General features: G+C 49.4%; 1 protein-coding gene across 1 annotated transcript; it reads right to left on the reverse strand.

Moving 5' to 3' along the window:
* Nucleotides 1–676: 676 nt before the first annotated feature.
* PPP1R2 (protein phosphatase 1 regulatory inhibitor subunit 2) lies at nucleotides 677–17,664 on the reverse strand. Its single transcript, XM_036755941.1, has 6 exons — nucleotides 17,340–17,664; nucleotides 14,069–14,176; nucleotides 11,954–12,031; nucleotides 11,136–11,227; nucleotides 4,347–4,484; nucleotides 677–2,826 (listed from the first exon to the last, which is right to left on the reverse strand). Exons 1-6 carry the CDS (start codon nucleotides 17,480–17,482, stop codon nucleotides 2,780–2,782), a joined length of 606 nt encoding a protein of 201 aa, XP_036611836.1. The 5' UTR covers nucleotides 17,483–17,664; the 3' UTR covers nucleotides 677–2,779.
* Nucleotides 17,665–18,395: the final 731 nt, after the last annotated feature.

Below are 18,395 nucleotides of genomic sequence, written 5' to 3' on the forward strand. Positions count from 1 at the left end.
AATAGACTGAGAAAAGGCCATCAGATTTGGCAATTAAGAGATCTCTGCATCTCTACCAGTGTAAATGGAAAGACTCGATGCGATGGAACTGAACACTGGAATCAGAATGACCCTAGAGATGGGACTGCCAAGTCCCCTTCTCTCCCTCAAATGAATACTCTTGACCAGGGGTGGGGAACCTGCAGCCTCGAACTCACATGTGGCCTTCTAGGTCATTGGGTACGGCCTTCCGAGTCTAAGTTTTACAGGATAAATCCTTTTATGAAGGGGATCTGTGAAGTTTGGATTCAAAGGGTAGCACCTGAGGACCTAGAGGGCCTGCTCTTGACTCTCCTTCGAAGTGGTGGGGAACCACTTTGGGATATCGCATATGTCTTTTTTTTGGATGTTTAGTCCAGCTGCACAGAGACCAGTCTCAAGGCCCTGCATCAGAGAGAACCAAAGGTGGCTAGGGCTAGCACCCAACTGGGCAAAAGAAAGGCCAAATCATCTACAAGTATCTGCATGTCCATTGATTGTATTGTTACGATCCTATTTAATACGTCAACTGAAATGAAAAACATTATCTACATTTAGAGCCTAAGAAAAACATCAATTTTTCCTTTTCTTTCCAAGTAAGTTAAACAAGTATTTTTTAAGAGTCTATTACGTGCAAGGTAAAAAAAAATCAAGAAAATTAGAAGTCTTTTGAATTTTATTTAGTCATTTGTTTTGTACATTTACAATCAGGTATTTTTTCAGACGCTAACTTTGTAATAGCAATTTGTGGGCATCAGGAAAACATGTCCCTTCTTCATGAAACTACGAGGCCAAGCTTTGTCCTGACATATTTCATAACTATACACATTCCAAGTACTAGACAGATAGAATAAAGTTTATCTGTGTGCTTAAATTTGGAAGACTGGGGTAAGAATAAAGTGGTTTTCCAATTACCTTTGCAAACCTAGAGCTTCTAGGAAAGAATCTCAGCCTTGATAAAGAGCAGCCAAGTGTCATCTAATATTTAGCCCCAAGAACTTTCTTTACATCAAGTTTCCAAAGAGCAGCTGTTTTTATATGTGTATGTATATATATATACATATATGAACTTTGATATTTTCAAAAACAACCCCCTGCCAAAACCTTCAGAACACAAAACAGAGATAAAGGATAGGGATCCCTCACTCTGGCACTCCCCCTCCTTCCCCCCAAAGCTAGAATGCTTTAGAAAAGGGTAACATCACTATATTGAAGGAAGGAAGGAGGGCACAAGCAGTGGGAAGTTATCCCAGCAAGACTTCCATTGATTACAGCAACAAGGATCTTATCTGGATTCTCACTGTAAAAAAATATCTGTTTCATAAAATGTTTAAAAGAAGTATCACATTTTTTCCAATGGCGACCAGTCTTTTTTTACTGTTTTATTGACTTAGACACTGATGTTTCGATAGTCAAGCTGCTCAATAAAGTTATTTCATATATACAAGAGACACAAAAAATTGTAAAAGTAGATCCATATAATGGAAAATCTGCTTTCAAAAGGCTCAAATTTAACCTCTAGATACTCGACTACAAATGAAGCTGTCACTGGGCCAAAAACATACTGGATTTAAACTCCACTTCCGAGAAAACTCGCGTATTTCGACCTCAGAAGATGAGAGCACCTTTGGCTTTAGTGTTAACTCTTGAAGCGGGCTCTAGTGACACTTGTCTCATGTGGAGACTGAGCACAGTCTGGGAATTATACCAGATCACGTTACACAATCCTCTCTAGTCATGCAAATCAATGCAGTTTGGATTTCCTAGGGGCTAATCAAGTAAAAAAAAAACTCAAATTCCCCAAAGTGGAGGAAGAACACAATTAATTTTTTCAGGTAAACTCTCGAGTTATTTTCTTGTGAAGACTGTCATTACTGAAGACAGCGCCACCTGTTGCCTAAATGGACCAGAAGCCCTAATCAGCCATTGTGGTTACACATGTTAGGATAATGGTGAGCGTTTGAGCCATCTACGTAAGGCCAGTTCCTACCACATTGAAAATCGAATCTCAAGGACCTGCTGATTATGTGTATGTGGTGGGTTGTTAATGGGGGTAGGCATGGAATGGGTGGGGATATTGCTGGGTTGTATCCACTCAAAAAAACCAGATTCAAATCTGCCCATTGAGCGTACAAAAGGGTAGAAGGCCAGGGGTTAGTGCAAACCGAACTTCAAAAAGCTTCTGGGAAAACAGCTCCTTTGGAAGAGACAAAAAATTCCAGGCTTTCCTTTCAAGGTCTAAAGGAAAAATGTAAGAATTTTAAAGTTGCTAGATCAGGTAGAGCTACAGAAGAGCTTCTGCTAAAAGAATCCCTTTTTTTTCAATTAAAAAAAAGGTTATTATTCCTTAATCAGGATGAGATTTTATCAACCTGTTACTTGCTATTATCATTTGAATTTTTAAAAACTTTATGCGTGATATACCACCTCTTGAACTGTAGCAAATAAATTAACAACAAACAGCTACCATTGAACTCTGAAAGCATACAAAGTGATAAAATGCTATACAAACTAACCAGTGTTCTTAGGAAAGGAAGGCCATTTGGAAACGCCAGTGTGAACATGAGTCTTCTGAGGCAAACACTAGGAGCAAGGTCTTCTCCGCTGCCTTTTCTGCCTCATCCAGCAGTCTCTCTCTCTCATGTTACCCTTAATACTCTTGGCAATATGCTCAATATTCATTTCGACACCTAAGTTGTGAAGTGCAGAGACCGTGAAGCAGTGAAGGAGCAGAGGTCTGGAGCCGCTACCCCAAACTCTTCTAGGGAACATCTGACTGGCCCTGGCGCTCGCTGCTCCCACCAGGTCCTGTGAAACATACAAAGGACAGTAACGAGACCAACTGTTACTGGTGGACATGGTCACAGCTGCTACCTGGGCTAGCCAACAGGGACAGAGAAGATCCACAAAGGATCCCCCCCGCACCACCACCGCGCCTCAAAGTCAGCCAGCGCATGGGGAGGGCCAGGTGGCAAAGGAAACCCCTCTAAGATATAAAACATGAGAACTGAGGTGTGTCCAACTCTCCCCTGAAAGGTAAGAAAAGAGAGGGGTCACACACTCGCTAATTCTGAGACACAAAATAAACTTTCCAGCAGGACACAATGAGTAATACACCAGACGTGGAGTCAGGACAAGCTGAGTGAATCCAAAGCCGCCCTCAGGCACATGGTGTCTGTGACCTCGGGCAAGCCAATGAAGCTTCCCATTCCTCAGTTTCCTCAGTTGTAAAATGAAGGAGGGGGCCAAACTCAAGGGCCTCTAAGGACTCTTCTAGTTCTAAATGGATGAAGCAAATGCCGTGTGCCAGGTATGGGGCTGAGCGTTTTAGCATTTGGTCCTCACGACCACCCTGGGAGAGGTGTTAGCATCTTCCTTTTATAGCTGGCAGGCGAGCTGAAGTGACTTGTCCACAGTCACACAGCCAGGAAGCATCTGAGGCAGGAGTGTGACCCCAAGTCCCACACTGTGTCCCTGCAGAACCCTTTAACAGCACAGGGCCAACGCAGGGGTTTGCTGCCTGCCAGAATGAAGCCAAAAGGAAATATGACCAAGATTATGAAGGAAACACTGAGAAGAATAGACCAGCCCTCAACAAGATGATACAGGGAAAACCTTGGCATCCTCTGGGTGTGATAAAATGAAGGCCAAAGACCCCATTTAAGACAACGTGAAGAAGTGGGATAGAAGATGGACAAGAACAACAGCACATGCAGTTTGAGAACAACGGGGGAGACCTCTGGCCCCCAAGGTCCCTGCTGGGAAGGTGGATCCCTGACGCCACCTGGGGGGGCGCTTACAGACACACAGCTTCCCTCCAGGAGCCCCCACTGAGGAGCGATGTCCCTGGGCACACACTGACCATGGGTCAGAGCAGGCTCACTGGCCACGAATAGACCCCCTTCACTTAACATCTCAACTGACTCTCATAGACACGAGGCTCATCTTCTGTTCTGCAGTTTCCTACGGGAAGTCTGATAAGCAAGATGTGCTTGGCGACCTGGGTCTCATCATTTCTAAATTTTAAAAAAGCACAACTTCCCATTCCCATCAAGTGCATTCTAGACACCAGCCGTTAGTGACAGACAACAAACCTTGACTCTCAAGTGACCAACCCCACAGCCATCTGTGCACATTCAGTACTGGGTCTCCAAAGAGCCCACCAGTGTATTTGGAAACTTCACAAGACTGAATCTCCCCACCCTGAGGGCCAGTGGTCAGGGGCACATCTCAGCCCACCCCCCCCCTCCACATGGGGGCGATGGCTACCAAGAGCTCCCCTTGGCCGGGTGCCTCAGTGGCTTTGCACTCTAAATGGCCAGACTCACTCTTTTCGCTGTCGTCATCCTCATCTTCATCATCTTCGTCTCCCCGAAGCTCTCTGGAGATGAGCTGCCTCGCCAGCTTAATGTTGAGTCCTTCATTGTAGTGAAGTTTTCTCTTCATTTCAAACTGACGACGTTTTTCTACAAGACAGAAAGAGCTGACTGAATAAGCAACATTCCCACACTCCATAGCTCCTCTCCCATGACTCTTTCATAACAAAACCAAACATCTTGGTTTTCCAAGGGAAATTTTAGGTGGAACCATGTGGAGAAGTGGGGCTAGGCTCTCAATTCTTCCCCTCCTTGGAGTTGTCTCCATTTTTAGAAGTGATTCTCCTGTTTCACCTAACCGCCTAAGTCACACGACTTTTTCTGCGAGTTAAAGAAACCTGTTATCCCTATACCACTAGCTGTCTTTGACCAATTAGAAGAAATGTTATCTATATACCATTAGCTCTTCTTGCAGGTGGACTCATCAGTCAGGCTTTCCTAGTGACAAGACGGAAGGAGGTTGTTGCCTGCCCCACACTCTTGATTTCCAACTGACTGTATTCTTTCTCACATCTATGATCCTTCTGACTTTGTAATCAAGTGGACTGTTTCCCCCATCTAAGATGCTGCTCCTAGTTTTGGGATGCTTCTCCTTTTATCCATAAAAACAACCTGTCAGCCTTCACTCAGGGTCTTTTGGCTTGCTGAGGAGCTAAAGACTTCTTTTATTGGTAACTGCTAGCCTGACTCATAGACTGAATGTACTTGGAACTTTGTTGCTTCAGTTAACCTTCATTTCAATCATCACAGCGTCACTCCCAGAACCCCAAACTTGGCACAAACCAGCCCAATGTGTCCAAGACACCAAAGGTGCTCCTCAGCTTTCTTCTTTGCTGGCCTTGGATCCTGCTTCACCTGCCTGCTCTGGACCACATTCAGAATCCTCAAGGTGGCTAAATTCCTTGCAGTCTGGGAGCATTTCCAGGGACACCGACTAACTGGGATTTGCCTATGGTCACAGCCAACAGGTGTGACACAGGCCTCACACCCAAAGGTAGGGCCTTCCTGCTCCTCAGCAGGCCTGTCGGTTACAAGCTTTGCTCCCCAGCTCCACTCCTGCTCCTCCTATACTTAGTGTCCTTCACTTGAGGACCCTCCACTGGGTCCTAAATTGGAGGCTTGGTTCCTCAAAGCTTTGCCAATTTGGACTCCTTAGCATTTCTTTAGGGAAAATGCGTCCTGTTCAACACCTTGTTTCTCCACAGGACTATGGAAAGGGAAGGAAGGTCCTAGTAGACTATAATTGTCAGGGGACACAAAAACACCTTTTGGTTCAATGGCGCTTTCCATCCCCTTGACACTTTTAAAAACTCATTACAACCAAATGGATGAATGAAGTTTCACCTGCTTTCCTCTGTACACCTTCATCAGTGCAGAATTGCAGGAAAAGCCAGAAGAACGTGTCTGGGGCCTAGACCCCAGTCATTCAGTCCATAAATCCCCACTGGGCACATTTGGGCCTAGGATTCTAAGCTCATGGGGGGAGAAGCAAGGCAAAGTGCTGCAGGGTATCTGGGAAAGCTCCCTGGCAATGAGAAATAAGCCAAAAGGTAACAGACAGAGGCTATCCCAGGCCACAGAACAATAGAGACAGGAAGCAGCTAGTTTGCAAGTAATTCTGGAGTGAAAAAAAAAATAGGTATGCATTTTGCATTTCTAAATTTATCTAAAACTTAAATAGCTACCTCTTATTAACCTTTTCTTAATCACAAAAAGAGAAAACGTTGTTTAAACGAGGGCACAACTTAGGAATGAGTAAAATTCAATTAAGGTATGGACAGGCTGATTTAAAGTAAAAAAGAGCCCAAGAGAACCCCCACCCCCACCCTGTAACCTGGGCCCAAACCCTGCTCTGGATGAGGACAGAGATCCACAATGATGGGGGGGGGGGGGGGGGAGGTGACCAGGAACTAGAAATGTCTTTTGGGAAGGCTGAAGCAGAACTTTCAAAGCTTTATATACTAGAATGTTTTAGGTAAATTAGAAGCAGGCAGCTAGGCAGGTGGTGGTAAAGTGGATAGAGCACCAGGCCTAGAAGATCCAAGTTCAAATGTGGGTTTGGACACTTACTAGCTGTGTGACTCTGGGCAAGTCGTTTAACCCTGTCAGCCTCAGTTTCTTTAACAATAAAACGGGAATAAGAAGAGGACCTACCTCCCAGCAGAATCTAATGAGATAATAATTATAAAACGCTTAGCACAGAATAAGTGCTAAGTCTTGTTGCTAGCAGAGTTCCCTAGGAATCTCTACAAGTGATCTGGAACCAGAGAGGCAGAGCCCCTTTCAGCTGCCCTGAGAACGAGGCCTAGCCCAGAACATCCAAGAGAAGGTATTTTCGAGGTCCAGACAACGACGTAGAACATCTGGACCTTAAGACAAAATGCTCGAGCATTAATGGACATTGGGAGTATGTTACTAGGATACAGAGAGACTTGGTGTTATTTAACATTGGTGATCATCATCGTATTGCTTTGGCCTTTTGTTTCATGATGCTCACTTTGCTTGGTTTCCTTGGGGACATGCAAATCTCTCCTCTCAAAATGAGTCCATTGTGAGCCCTCTAAGGATGAACATATGAAAAACCATACAGATCTGGCTTCCAGATAAGTGACTCATGGGGCAATGGGCCAGCACATTCCCCTGAGATGCATCTAAAGGGAGAACTGGCAGAACAGAATGAGCCACACTTGGGACTCAATTCTCAGTTCACTTCTATTCAATTTCTGTCTCGTGAGAAAACTTTATGCAATTGTGGGAAGTGAGAGAAAACTTTACTGCTTTGTTTGAAACTAGCCCTTCGTGGCTGGGAAGCTGGACCCCCTCTACCTGCAGCTTAGAGCCCCTTAACTAAGGACTTGGCTTATGCTGACCAGAAACCCAATGAGATCCAAAGACTGTGACCCAAGTCTTATCGGACAATTAGCCCTGTGCTGGCCACTGATTGCTACTTCCATGTTCCTTAGAATGAATACAGACACACAAAGCTTCTTGTGATCCCAGGGAACTGCACCTGTTCATTCTCCCCCTCCCAATTACAAAGTCCCTAAGCTTTCTGCCAATTAGCAACCAGCTTACCTGATGTTGTAGCCTGCTTAATTTATTTGAATTAATTGATCTCATTTGATTGTTTGTAATACATAAAAACTCATCTCACTCTGTATTCAGTGTCTCTGGACTGACTGGGAGCCCACTGACCCATTTATTACACACCTGTTTTGCTTTCTCACTGCTGCTATTCAGTCGTGCCTGACTCCACGGCCCCATTTGGGGTTTTCTTGGTTTGCCGTTTCCTTCTCCAGCTCATTTAACAGATGGGGAAACTGAGGCAGGCAGAGTTAAGTGACTTGCCCAGGGTCACACATCTATGAAGTGTCTGAGGCCAGATCTGAATTCAGGATGAAGACCCTTCTTGATTCCAAGCCTGATCCTTTATTCACTGCACCCTTTGTTATTCCTGCTTTGCTAATAAATCATATAGGTCGGATTGTTCCTTCACTCATTACTATTATTCACCACACAGGACCAGGCTGAGAAGTTAGGCAGGGCCGGATTGCAGAGAGCTTTGAAGACCTGGCAAAGTATGGTCCTGCACAGCAACGGGATGGCAGAGGTGGAAGTGGACTGGCCTTGGAGCCTCAGTCTCCTTAGCGGCTGGCCTCTGAAGGCCCCCTTTCTTCTGAATCTTAGGACCTTAAATTGCTCTTTGGTCCAGCTGTGGCAAAGACTAAGTCCAATATGGTGAGTTCATCTGGGGGAGCATCTAGGGCAACTCCCTTCCCTGAGGCCTACTCGCTTCTGCAGGTTAAGCACCTGGCACAGGGCTGCAGGGGACATCACAAAGGGGCATCAGAGTGGGCATCATAGGGGCATCAAAGGGGGTGTCAGAGGGGTGTCGATGGGGACACATGAACCTGCTGGACTCCAAGTCTAGCCTTGGATGGAGTATGTGGTGCAGGGACAGCCAAGAGGACAGTGACACTGTGCTACAGAGTACAGGAGGGGAGTCAGGAGTAAGATGGGAGAAATGCTGCTGGAGTTTACTGAGCAGAGGGGGGACATGGTCAGACCTGGCTTTGGTCACTGAATGGAGGATGGACTGGAGTGGGGAGAGACTGGAGACAGGCAGGCTCCCAGGCTATGGCCAAAGTCCAGGTCTGAGGGGATGAGGGTTTGTACCAGAGTGATAGCAGTGTCAGAGAGAAGGGGACAAATTTGAGAGATGTTGCAGAGGTGAAATCAACAGGCCCTGGCATCATATTGGATGGGATGAGAGGGTGAGGGGTCCAGGATGACTTCTAGTCTGGGGGCGACCTATACAGTGACAGCAAAGTGAGGCAGACGAGAGGGTTTGGGAGTAAAAAGTAATGAGCTCCATCTTGGCCATGCTGGGTCTGAGGTACCCATTAAGCAGTTGCAGGTGGCAGAGAAGTTAGGGCTGGATAAACAGTTTGGGAATGGTATACATGGAGATAATTGAATCCATGAAAACTGATGAAGAGTGGGCCTTAGGGGATATTCACACATAGGAAGCGTGACCAGTCAAAAAGAGGTGGGCAGGCTTAGGGGCCAAAAGGTACAAGCAAAGATGGAATGACCAAACACAAGTTTGGAAGTCCACAACCATGGTGGTGGGTGTGGAGGGAGAAGTCTGGGAGAGGCAAGAAGAAGTGAGGACTATTTGGGGGGTGTTTTTTGGTTTGTTTGTTTTTTCCATATTAGTCATATTGTGAGAGAAGAAACAGACCAAAAGGAAAGAAAACACACAAAAAATAAAGTGAAAAAACTCTGCTTCTGTCTGCACAGTTCTTTTTCTGGATGTGGATGGCATTTTCTATCATGAGTCCTTTGGAACTGTCTTGGATCACTGTATTGGTGAGAAGAGCCAAGTTACTCATAGCTGGTCATCACACAACATCGCTGTTACCGTGTCCGACGTTTGGTGAGGAGTATTTGACTCCCCCACCAGAACCGGTAAGTGGGGGTATAAGGAAAAGTGCCAGCCGTGCTGGAAAGGGTGGCCAAGGAGTCTGTGTCACCAGGACGGAGCCAATAGACAGGAATAAGGAAGTGAGAGGGAGAGGGAAGACCTCCAGGACTACATGAGATGACTGACAGTCCTTGGTCATGTGCCCTGTGCAATAAACTTTTGGGTAGCACATTTTAGTAAGGAGACTGACTAGATAATGTGGAGCTCATGCAGAGAGCAGCTAGGATGGTGGAGGGCCCCAAGTCCATGCCATGCAGGCTGGAGAGATGAGCTGATGGCTGTGAAGAGAGATTCCATCTGTCCTGTCTCACCCTAGAGGGCTGGACAAGGGAAAATGGAGTCAAAGCTGCATACAAATTTAGATGTGCTGCCAGCACCAGATGACTGACCAGAGAGGAGGTGCTGCCTGGGGAAGGGGTTGGCTTCCAGCGGAGGCTGTACAATCAACTGCAATGTGATCCTTACTTAGGTACAGAACAGAGACTTGAGAGGCCCTTCCCACTTGGAGGTGGGGCAGGGGGTCTATCAGAAAGCCGTAACCATGGACGGATGAGTCTGACAAAACACTGGGGCCCCAGAGAAACGAGGAAGGCTTCGAGCACAAGCCTACTGAACCAGATCTGAGCGGAAATAGGGATGCACCAAACAGAAAATGCCAATGTGATGAGGAAATCATAGATCTTCCAAAATGCTAACAGAAACTCACAGACTTATTTTTAAATGGTCTGACTGATGCTAGCACCACAGCATGACGGGCTCCATGCAGGACAGTCTGTTTTATCAGCCCTTCCTAAGGCAGGCTCTGAGTGCGGAATCCAAGCTGCGCTTTGGCTCAGTCACAAGCTCTCCCTGGCTAAGACCTCTCAGCCCTCCCCGACCCTGACAACCAGAGGCAAAGACACAGCTACAGATGCACCCAGCTCTTCATCGACACACAATGACACATGACTGAAGTGTTTTAGGATCCTCTTTCAAGGAGCTCGGTGGAAAAGGTGCCACCTCCAAGATGAAGGGGTCCTGCAGGGTCCCTTCCGGTCCTGACATTCTATAATCTATCACAGCCTAAAGAACAGGAACTTCTCACCTGCTCCAAGTGTTAGCCAAAAAAGAAAAGTCCAAATGACCTCCCCAACTTTGTGACACCCACCCACACGTAGATGTGTTACTAAAAAAGCTTGGTTAGCCAGCTGGACTCCTTTGGAGCCGTGGCAGCCCCTACTTTGTGGAGCTCCCCGCCAAACAGAGCTCAGGAGAAAGCCAGATGTGTCCACAAAAGCAGGACGGCATCGCTGCCCACAGGAGCCACAGCTTCAAGGAAGGCATGGGCCACTTAACGCTGCGAGGAGAGGTTGACACTGTGGCAGTGACCTTTCAGGAAAATTTTCTATCTAGGTTCTGACCTGCCCAAACTGAGTCTGAGCCCAGCCAATCTCCATTTCTGTGGTTTGCATTTTGTTGCTCTGAGGCCAAATTTCACTTCTGGCCCACTTCACCCACTTACTCAACAGTTCCTACTGATACCCAAACAAACATGGAGTTAAGTTTTGTCTTACACTAGGTAACCTGCTCTTCCTATAACACGCAGCCTGAAAGTGGGGAGTATACTACATTTTCCAAAAGGTATCTGCCACTAAAAAATTCTCTCTGCCTGTCCCCTAATGATGGAGAAAATGGAAACTACTCTGGTAAATAACTGGCTGTTTCTCCTGAGCATTCTCAACAAATACCTAAAAACAGTCAAGAAAACCCTCTACCTTGTTCTTCAGGCGTCAGGGCATCTTCCTCTTCACTGCTTTCATCGTCATGAACGAGAAACTTTGGTTCAGAGCCTTCTGCAGCTGATAACCTTATCGGAGAGAGGCAGTCACTGAGATGATGAACAGAGCCTACACACACACACACACACACACACACACACACACACACACACACACGCACACACGCACACACGCACACACATGCATACACATGTGTACATACTCCTCCCCCGCCACACCCCCACCCCTCCACAGGTCACAACCAGCATGCTGAGAAGACACGGCATTATTAATGTTTGGCAACAAAGGGGCAGATGGGAAGAACCAAGACAAGACAGAAAGCAGAGAGGCTTGGTCAGGACTTTTTTCCTTCCTCACTTCTTGTGGGTGGGTGAGTGAGGGGAACCAGACTATATCCTGAAGCTCTCTACATTAATTCCTCTGTTCTCTTCAAAGGGTGTCCTCTGTGTCACACCACCCTTCGGTTCCCTGCCACTAAATGACTATCATTCCTACTAAGACTGGGTTGAGATGCCTATCCAATCAACGTGCACCTCTTTATATACTCAGCGTCACTAAACTGAAATGGAAGCAGGAAGCAGGATATCGTACCATCGGCTGCATTTGCAGTGGGAGGAGCTGTCCCTTATTAGCACAAACGTGTCACTCGTCTGCTCATTTTTCCCATCTGCCTCCTAGGGCTAGTGTGAAAGCAGGGAACGTAAGGGGCTCTGAAAATATGACAAGCCCTACAAACAGGTCAGCTGTTCTGGGTGCATCCAGGAGGGGAGAGTCACAAGGAGAGCACTACTCACTTTCCGGCTAGGACTTCTGGGGGCAGGGTTTCGTTCGTCTCCGAGTCACTCAGGACCTCGTCATCGTCGCCAATCATACTGGAATGCCAAACAGACCAGAAATGCTTGAAGCACCCGACTGCAACCACAAAACACAAGGAGAGACAACGACATTCCTGTCCATGCCTAATAACCGTAGTACAAACGACCCACCGCTTGGGTCCCAGCCCAGAGTTTTTAACATAAAATTCAATCTGGTTTGTAAACTTAATCTACTGAAAACATGGCATCTGAATTTTCAAACAATATTAAACCCAATGTGAAGAGAAAATGAAGGTGAAAAACTTGAACATTTGAAAGATCTGGCTGTATCCCCCTCAGTTGTTTACACAGACTAAGTCATCTGGCATTAGGATATATGCTTTCACACTGAGACTCGAATGTGGACGTGTCTAATGTTTGGGGAATTCCTCCGACTTCCAGCCAAACTGTCAGCTCAGGGAGCTCACACTCCTGTTTTGGCCTGCCTTCTTTCATTCCTCGTTTCCAAACTGAATATTGGAAACGGGCATTTTTCAGACTAACAGAAAAGTACCAACTTAAAGAACTAATACCTAAGAAGAATTTTCCTATGTATAACCAAGAGTTGAATGTGTACCACATCATTTAAAATTCAATAATTATTTAGAAGAGCAAAGTGATTCAAGTTAGGCTACTGCAAATTCTTAAATCTAAATTGAAGTGCCATGCACACAATAACCTTCTAACAAATGTTAACTGAATTAAACCATTCTGTATATGGTATAAAGTGCCTCTCGTTTATGTTACCTCATGAAGCCCTAAACAATGTTCACGGCATTTTAATGTCCAAAGAAATACTTTGATATCTTGTCCAACTTCCTCGCTTTCCAGGCAAGGACACAGAGCCCCCAGGAGACCAATTCTACCAAGTTGCTCAGTGGCAGACCTACAATGAGACCACCGTGTGATTCTCCAAGTGTTCCATGGGAAAAGTGGGTCTTCCCAGGCAGCCTATGAACTTGTGGTAGGCTGGGCTGTGCCAGGGGCTTCCTCTCCATCCCCCACTAGTGACTCAGCAGGAGGGCCCTGGGGATTACCACATGAAAGGTATGCCTGGAGTCAGTAATACTGTAAGCACAGGCACATCTCCCTAATGGCTGTCCAAATGGCCTCTCCCCCTTTCTCACTAAAAGGCCTTCTGGTTTTACTCCCCATATCCTGTGGCTCTCTTACCATGTTCACCTCTTCCTCAGGCTGTCACTGCCTTTCCTGTTCTCAGTTTTAAACTGAAAGAAATCACCTTTGGTTACAAGCAGGGAACTGTAGCACATCTACAACTCAAGCTACAGATCTCACACACTGCGATGCCTCTGTGCTCTCTTCCTCGGAGGACCAGACTGTGGGATCCTGTGTAAAGCATGCAGGAGTCACCTGCTTCTTAAGAGCCACACCCCTCCCCTTCCAGACAGGTCTCACCATCTCCCTCAGGCTCTAAGTGCAGTGGCCACCCGTGGGCCCACTCCACCCCCAAACTCCTGAACTCAAGTAGTCCACGAACCATGGGGTCTGACCAGCCACACTCATCTCATGAATAGCTCCCATCCTCTTTGATAATGCAGTCACAAGATGCAGCAAGATTTGCCCATCTGCCAAAATCCAACATGTAAATTCTCAGACAGAATAACCCCTATCTGAGCACCACAGCCAGCAGGAGTTTTCAATACTCTACCAACTTCCACCTAAGCTCTTCCCTCCTGTGGAGTGAATCACCAGTCCAAAATGATCTTTTCACTACTAGATGGTCATGATTGTAGGAAGCTCAAACGGTCTCCATTTTTCACTTGGAAGAAATGATTAGGATAAATATGCTACTAAAAAATAAGAACCAGGTCAATAACCTTCCAGGTTCTGGTTAACTGCCAGAAATCAATGATTTCTCACAAACTTGGCTCTTCCCATTCACTCAATGATAAGATTTCCTATTTTCAACACTTGAATAAAGTTTGGAAACCTCTGCCAGACATCCCATGGTGGACCTGTGCGCTAACACTGCACAAGAGAAAGACACGTTCACTAGGCACCAGACCCTAAGACTCAGTATCAGCCTTTCTTTACCTGTGGTAGGGAGTGCTGGGTTCATCTATTTTCATCAAACCGTAGTCTTTGTCTGCCGGATGATAGGTCGCTAGGATGTTCATTTCATCCCACTTCTGGGACTTTTTACTGAAATGAAAAGGAAAAAATATCTTCAATACAACAAAAGATTAACTTTCCCACACTCCATCCCCACACCTCCAGTCAAAAATTGATAACCATTCAAATTGCAGGTGGCTGATCTTAATTTAAATACAATTTTTCAGGGGCAGAATCCAAGCTAGATTTAAGGTAAATGAAGAATTATGATAGTTACCGATCAATCCACAAAGGCGTGTACTGAGGACCTACTATGTTGCAGGATCTGTGCTAAGCACTGGAGAAAGAAACTCTACAGTCAAAAAGCCCCTGCCCTCCAGGAACTTGCTTACATTCTATACCAGGTTACAACATGTACACATGAGCATATACTAAATATAAGCTAAACAAAACAAAGCCCAAGACAATTTGATGGAGAGAAACTAGCAGGTCCACTGCGATTTAAAGGAGAATGGGGGACAGCCTACGAAAAGGTACAGAAATATGGCTAAGGTAGAAATGTTCTGCATGATTCTATACACACAGTGGCGACTGTATTTCTTGCCTTCTCAGTGTGTGGAGTGGGGAGAGAGAAAGAGGATTTGGAATACAAAAACTTTTAAAGAAGGTGCAAAGGAATGAAGAGATACGCATGTCTGTGCAAACTCAAGAGTACAGGCCCATTTGTGAAGTTAACAGGAGTCTGTGTGACTCTGAAGGTCACTGGGGAGCCACTGGAGCTTACTGCTCCAAAGCCTATGTTTTGGGAAGATCCCTCTGACAGCTGTGGGGAGGACTACTCCAAACACAACATACTCTGTGGAAAACGGCTAACGTGCAGAGCCGATGCCAGGTGGGATAGAGAAGAGACGGTTAAAGTGACGGCGTGCTCAGGCACCATCATCTGGCCTCTCTTTCTACTACTCCCTGCAAGCATCCCCCAAATCTCTCCATGCCTGGTCCAGGGAAGAGAGAGGGGCTCCAGAGAAGGCAGAGAGGCAACAGTTTGGCCCACGTGGGACAAGGACATTTCTTTGATTTCATTTCTTCCCAATCACACCAAAGAACTTCATTAAAACCTCATTACATTGGGATTTCATCTGTAAGAGAACCCTAAGCTACAAATGCAACTCAGCCCCTACCTAAGCAAACAAAGAGCATCAATCAGACTGCAGGAGATGTTTGACCTGCTTAAGAGAAACCCTTCAGCAATGACGGACAATGAGTAATCTGAGCACGACCGGCTTCTCTCTTACCATGAGCAGAGTTCTCAAAAGCTTTACTTTGTGAGCACATTTTGTCCGTCGTGAGTTTGGGGCAGTAGAAATGCTTGGAAATAGCTTTTAAAAAATATTGCACAGTCCAAAGTAAGGAAGTTTTACCCTAGTTATTGTAACAGAGCATGCTGGACTTGTCGGCTGGGATTCCAATGCCGGCTTTGACAGTGCACTGGCTGTGACCGGGAAAGGTGATTTCATCTCTCCAATCTTGCTCACTCATCTATAAAAACAGGTCTAATAATCCCTGAAGTGCCTAGCTCATAGTTAATGATGGTCAGCAAATGCTGACAGTCTGTCTCCATAGGATTGCATACCTGTGATCCCTCATCCCAGGAGGGCGGTCTGGCTTAGTCATAAGGAGACATCGTTTGGTTTCACTGTTCTAAGGATGGCGCAGGGATTTTAGGACTTGGCTTTTATTTTTTAGCTTGTTTCTTCATTAACTGCCAGCTATTAATCTCGATCCCAAAGACATCCACGTCATCCTCTCTGGGGATAACCACGAGCACCTATTCATGACCTGGGAAACCGAGGGCTTCCGGCCTCCACTCAGGAGCCCCCAAACCACCAGGCATTCATTTTGTCTCCGTTACCGCAATGACTGTAGAAATCCACGTGGACTTCTCCAGCAGCAGCTCTGGAGGGCAGGCACGGTGGTCACCAGACCCCCAGCATTCACTGCCAAAGGGCTTGTGGCCTGATGGCAGCAGGGTCATGGAGGGCGGGCAGGGGGAGGTGCAACCTGGGAAGGCTTCCAGAGCAAACACCTGAGCTGGCCCTCCCAAGTCAGGAGTTGCTGCTCACAAACTTCCCCAGGCAAAGACCCTCCCCCTCCTCCTCCCAAACTCCTGGCCCTCCAGAAGACAGAGCAGAGCAGCCTCCTCCTGGACAGGGGACCTGGGTTCCGGTGCTGACTCTACCATCCATCAGTAAGCACTTGCTCCGTGTCTGCCAGGTGCTGGAAAGGCTTGATGCCCCTTGGAGATGCCCCGCACCCAAAGGCCTCTCTGTAAGCCAATCCCACCTGGAGGCCCCCCGGGTTCACAGCGCCAGGGGCCTCCTCAGGCTCGGGAGCGCTCGGATCTTCTCGGCACCGGCATGTTTCGGGCCGGATCCCCCTCTCTCTGCCTCCCCCAAGCCTTCTGAAAGCACAGTCTCCTCGAGAAACATCAGGCTGTGTTTAGCGCCCTGAAGGACCTTGGGGACAGTCTGTGGGGGGCTGCGGGGGGGCGGGCTGGTTTGGACTGCGGGCCCTCGGGAGGGGAGGGGGGAGGCGAAGAGGGAAGGGCCCCACATCCCGGCCGGGCCGCCGTCCTCGGCTCTTCACGGTCCAAGCCAGTGCTCCGGGGAGCAGCCGGGACCCCACGGACACTCAGCGGGGCCGGCCGGAGTCACACCCGGACTCAGCCCCCGCCCGCCCGGCTTCCTCAAAGCAGGCAGCTAAGAAGAGCCCCTGGGCGCTGCGGGGGGAAGCCGAGGAGACAGAGGGCAATGCCCGGGGGAGGGGGGGGTCCCCCCAAGGCCGCGTCTAGGCGGGTTCACGACGTCTACGCAGCACCACGGCCACCCTTCCACGCGGGGAACTCCGTGGGGCTCCTGTCCCACGTGGGGAGGGGCGCGGGGCCCCCGAGGGAGGCGTGAGGGCTGAGGAAAGGCCTCGCGAACCCCGGCCCGGCTGACGCGCCGGACACCCCCCGGCCCGGCCCCGAACCGAGGCGCCCCACAGATGCGCGGGCCTTTCCCCTCGGGCTACTCAACGGCCGGACCAGCCCGGGAGGCCCTTTAACTCAGGGATCGGACCCCGCCCCCGCCCCCGCCACGGAGGGAAGGCAGCAGTCGAGGCAAGCCCTGCCTCAGTGTCCCGCTCCGGAAAGGGGGGGAGGGGCGGAGAAGGCGCCGGGCCCGGGGTCCCCCCGCCCCCGTCCCACACTCACCCGAAGTCCTCGTCGCAGGCGGTGGAGCCGGGCCCCGCCGAGGAGCCGGCGGCGGGCGGGGGCGGGCCCGAGGGGCCGTCGGTGACGCCCTTGTTCTTCAGGATCCCCTTGATGGGCCGGTGCGAGGCCGCCGAGGCCGCCATGGCCTCCGAGCCTGCCCGCCCGCTCCGCCGCGCCCGTTCCGACAGGGCGCCCGCCCGCCGTGCTCGGGCCTCGGCCCCCGGAGCACGCCCGCCCTCGCCGAGACCCCGAGCGACTCGACGGCCGAGGAGCTGAGGAAGCGGCGACTGAAGCGACGGGGCCGGGCGGCGGGGAGTCAGGGCGTCGGGCGGCGGGGCGTCAGGCGTCGGGGCGGGGCGTCAGAGCATCGGAGCGTCACGGCGTCGCGGCTGAGCGTCACGGCGTCAGAGCGTCAGGCGTCGCGGCGTCGGGGCGGGGCGTCAGAGCATCGGAGCGTCACGGCGTCGCGGCTGAGCGTCACGGCGTCAGAGCGTCAGGCGTCGCGGCGTCGGGGCGGGGCGTCAGGCGTCAGGCGTCGGGGCGGGGCGTCAGAGCATCGGAGCGTCACGGCGTCGGGGCGGAGCGTCATGGCGTCAGAGCGTCGGGGCGGAGCATCAGGCGTCGGGGCGGGGCGTCAGAGCATCGGAGCGTCACGGCGTCGGGGCGGAGCGTCAGGCGTCGCGGCGTCGGGGCGTCACGCGCTGCTTGGCGTCCCGCCGGAAGTAGAGTCGAGGCACGCGCCTCCTCCCTTACACCTACCCCCAACCGCCCGCACTCTCGCGATATCCGGCCGCCTTCTCCTCGGGTTCCCCAGACCCGAGACTGGCAGGAGAACGAGGCGGGGCCTCTTCGGGGGCGGGGCCTGAGCCGCCCCCTCCTCTCCCTCCCCCCCCCCCCCCCCCACTGCGGAGGGTGGCTCTGAGCATGCGCACGTGCCCAGGGTCCGCTGCGTGTCTTCCCCAGCGCCCTGGTTTTCCCGTGCGGAGTAGCCATGATAACAGGAGTCAGCGGGGCTGGAGCTTGGCCTCCAGGAGGCGGTGCCTGCCTCAGTTTCCT

The sequence above is a fragment of the Trichosurus vulpecula genome, chromosome 4 (assembly GCF_011100635.1).
Source record: "Trichosurus vulpecula isolate mTriVul1 chromosome 4, mTriVul1.pri, whole genome shotgun sequence".
Lineage (NCBI taxonomy): Eukaryota > Metazoa > Chordata > Mammalia > Diprotodontia > Phalangeridae > Trichosurus > Trichosurus vulpecula.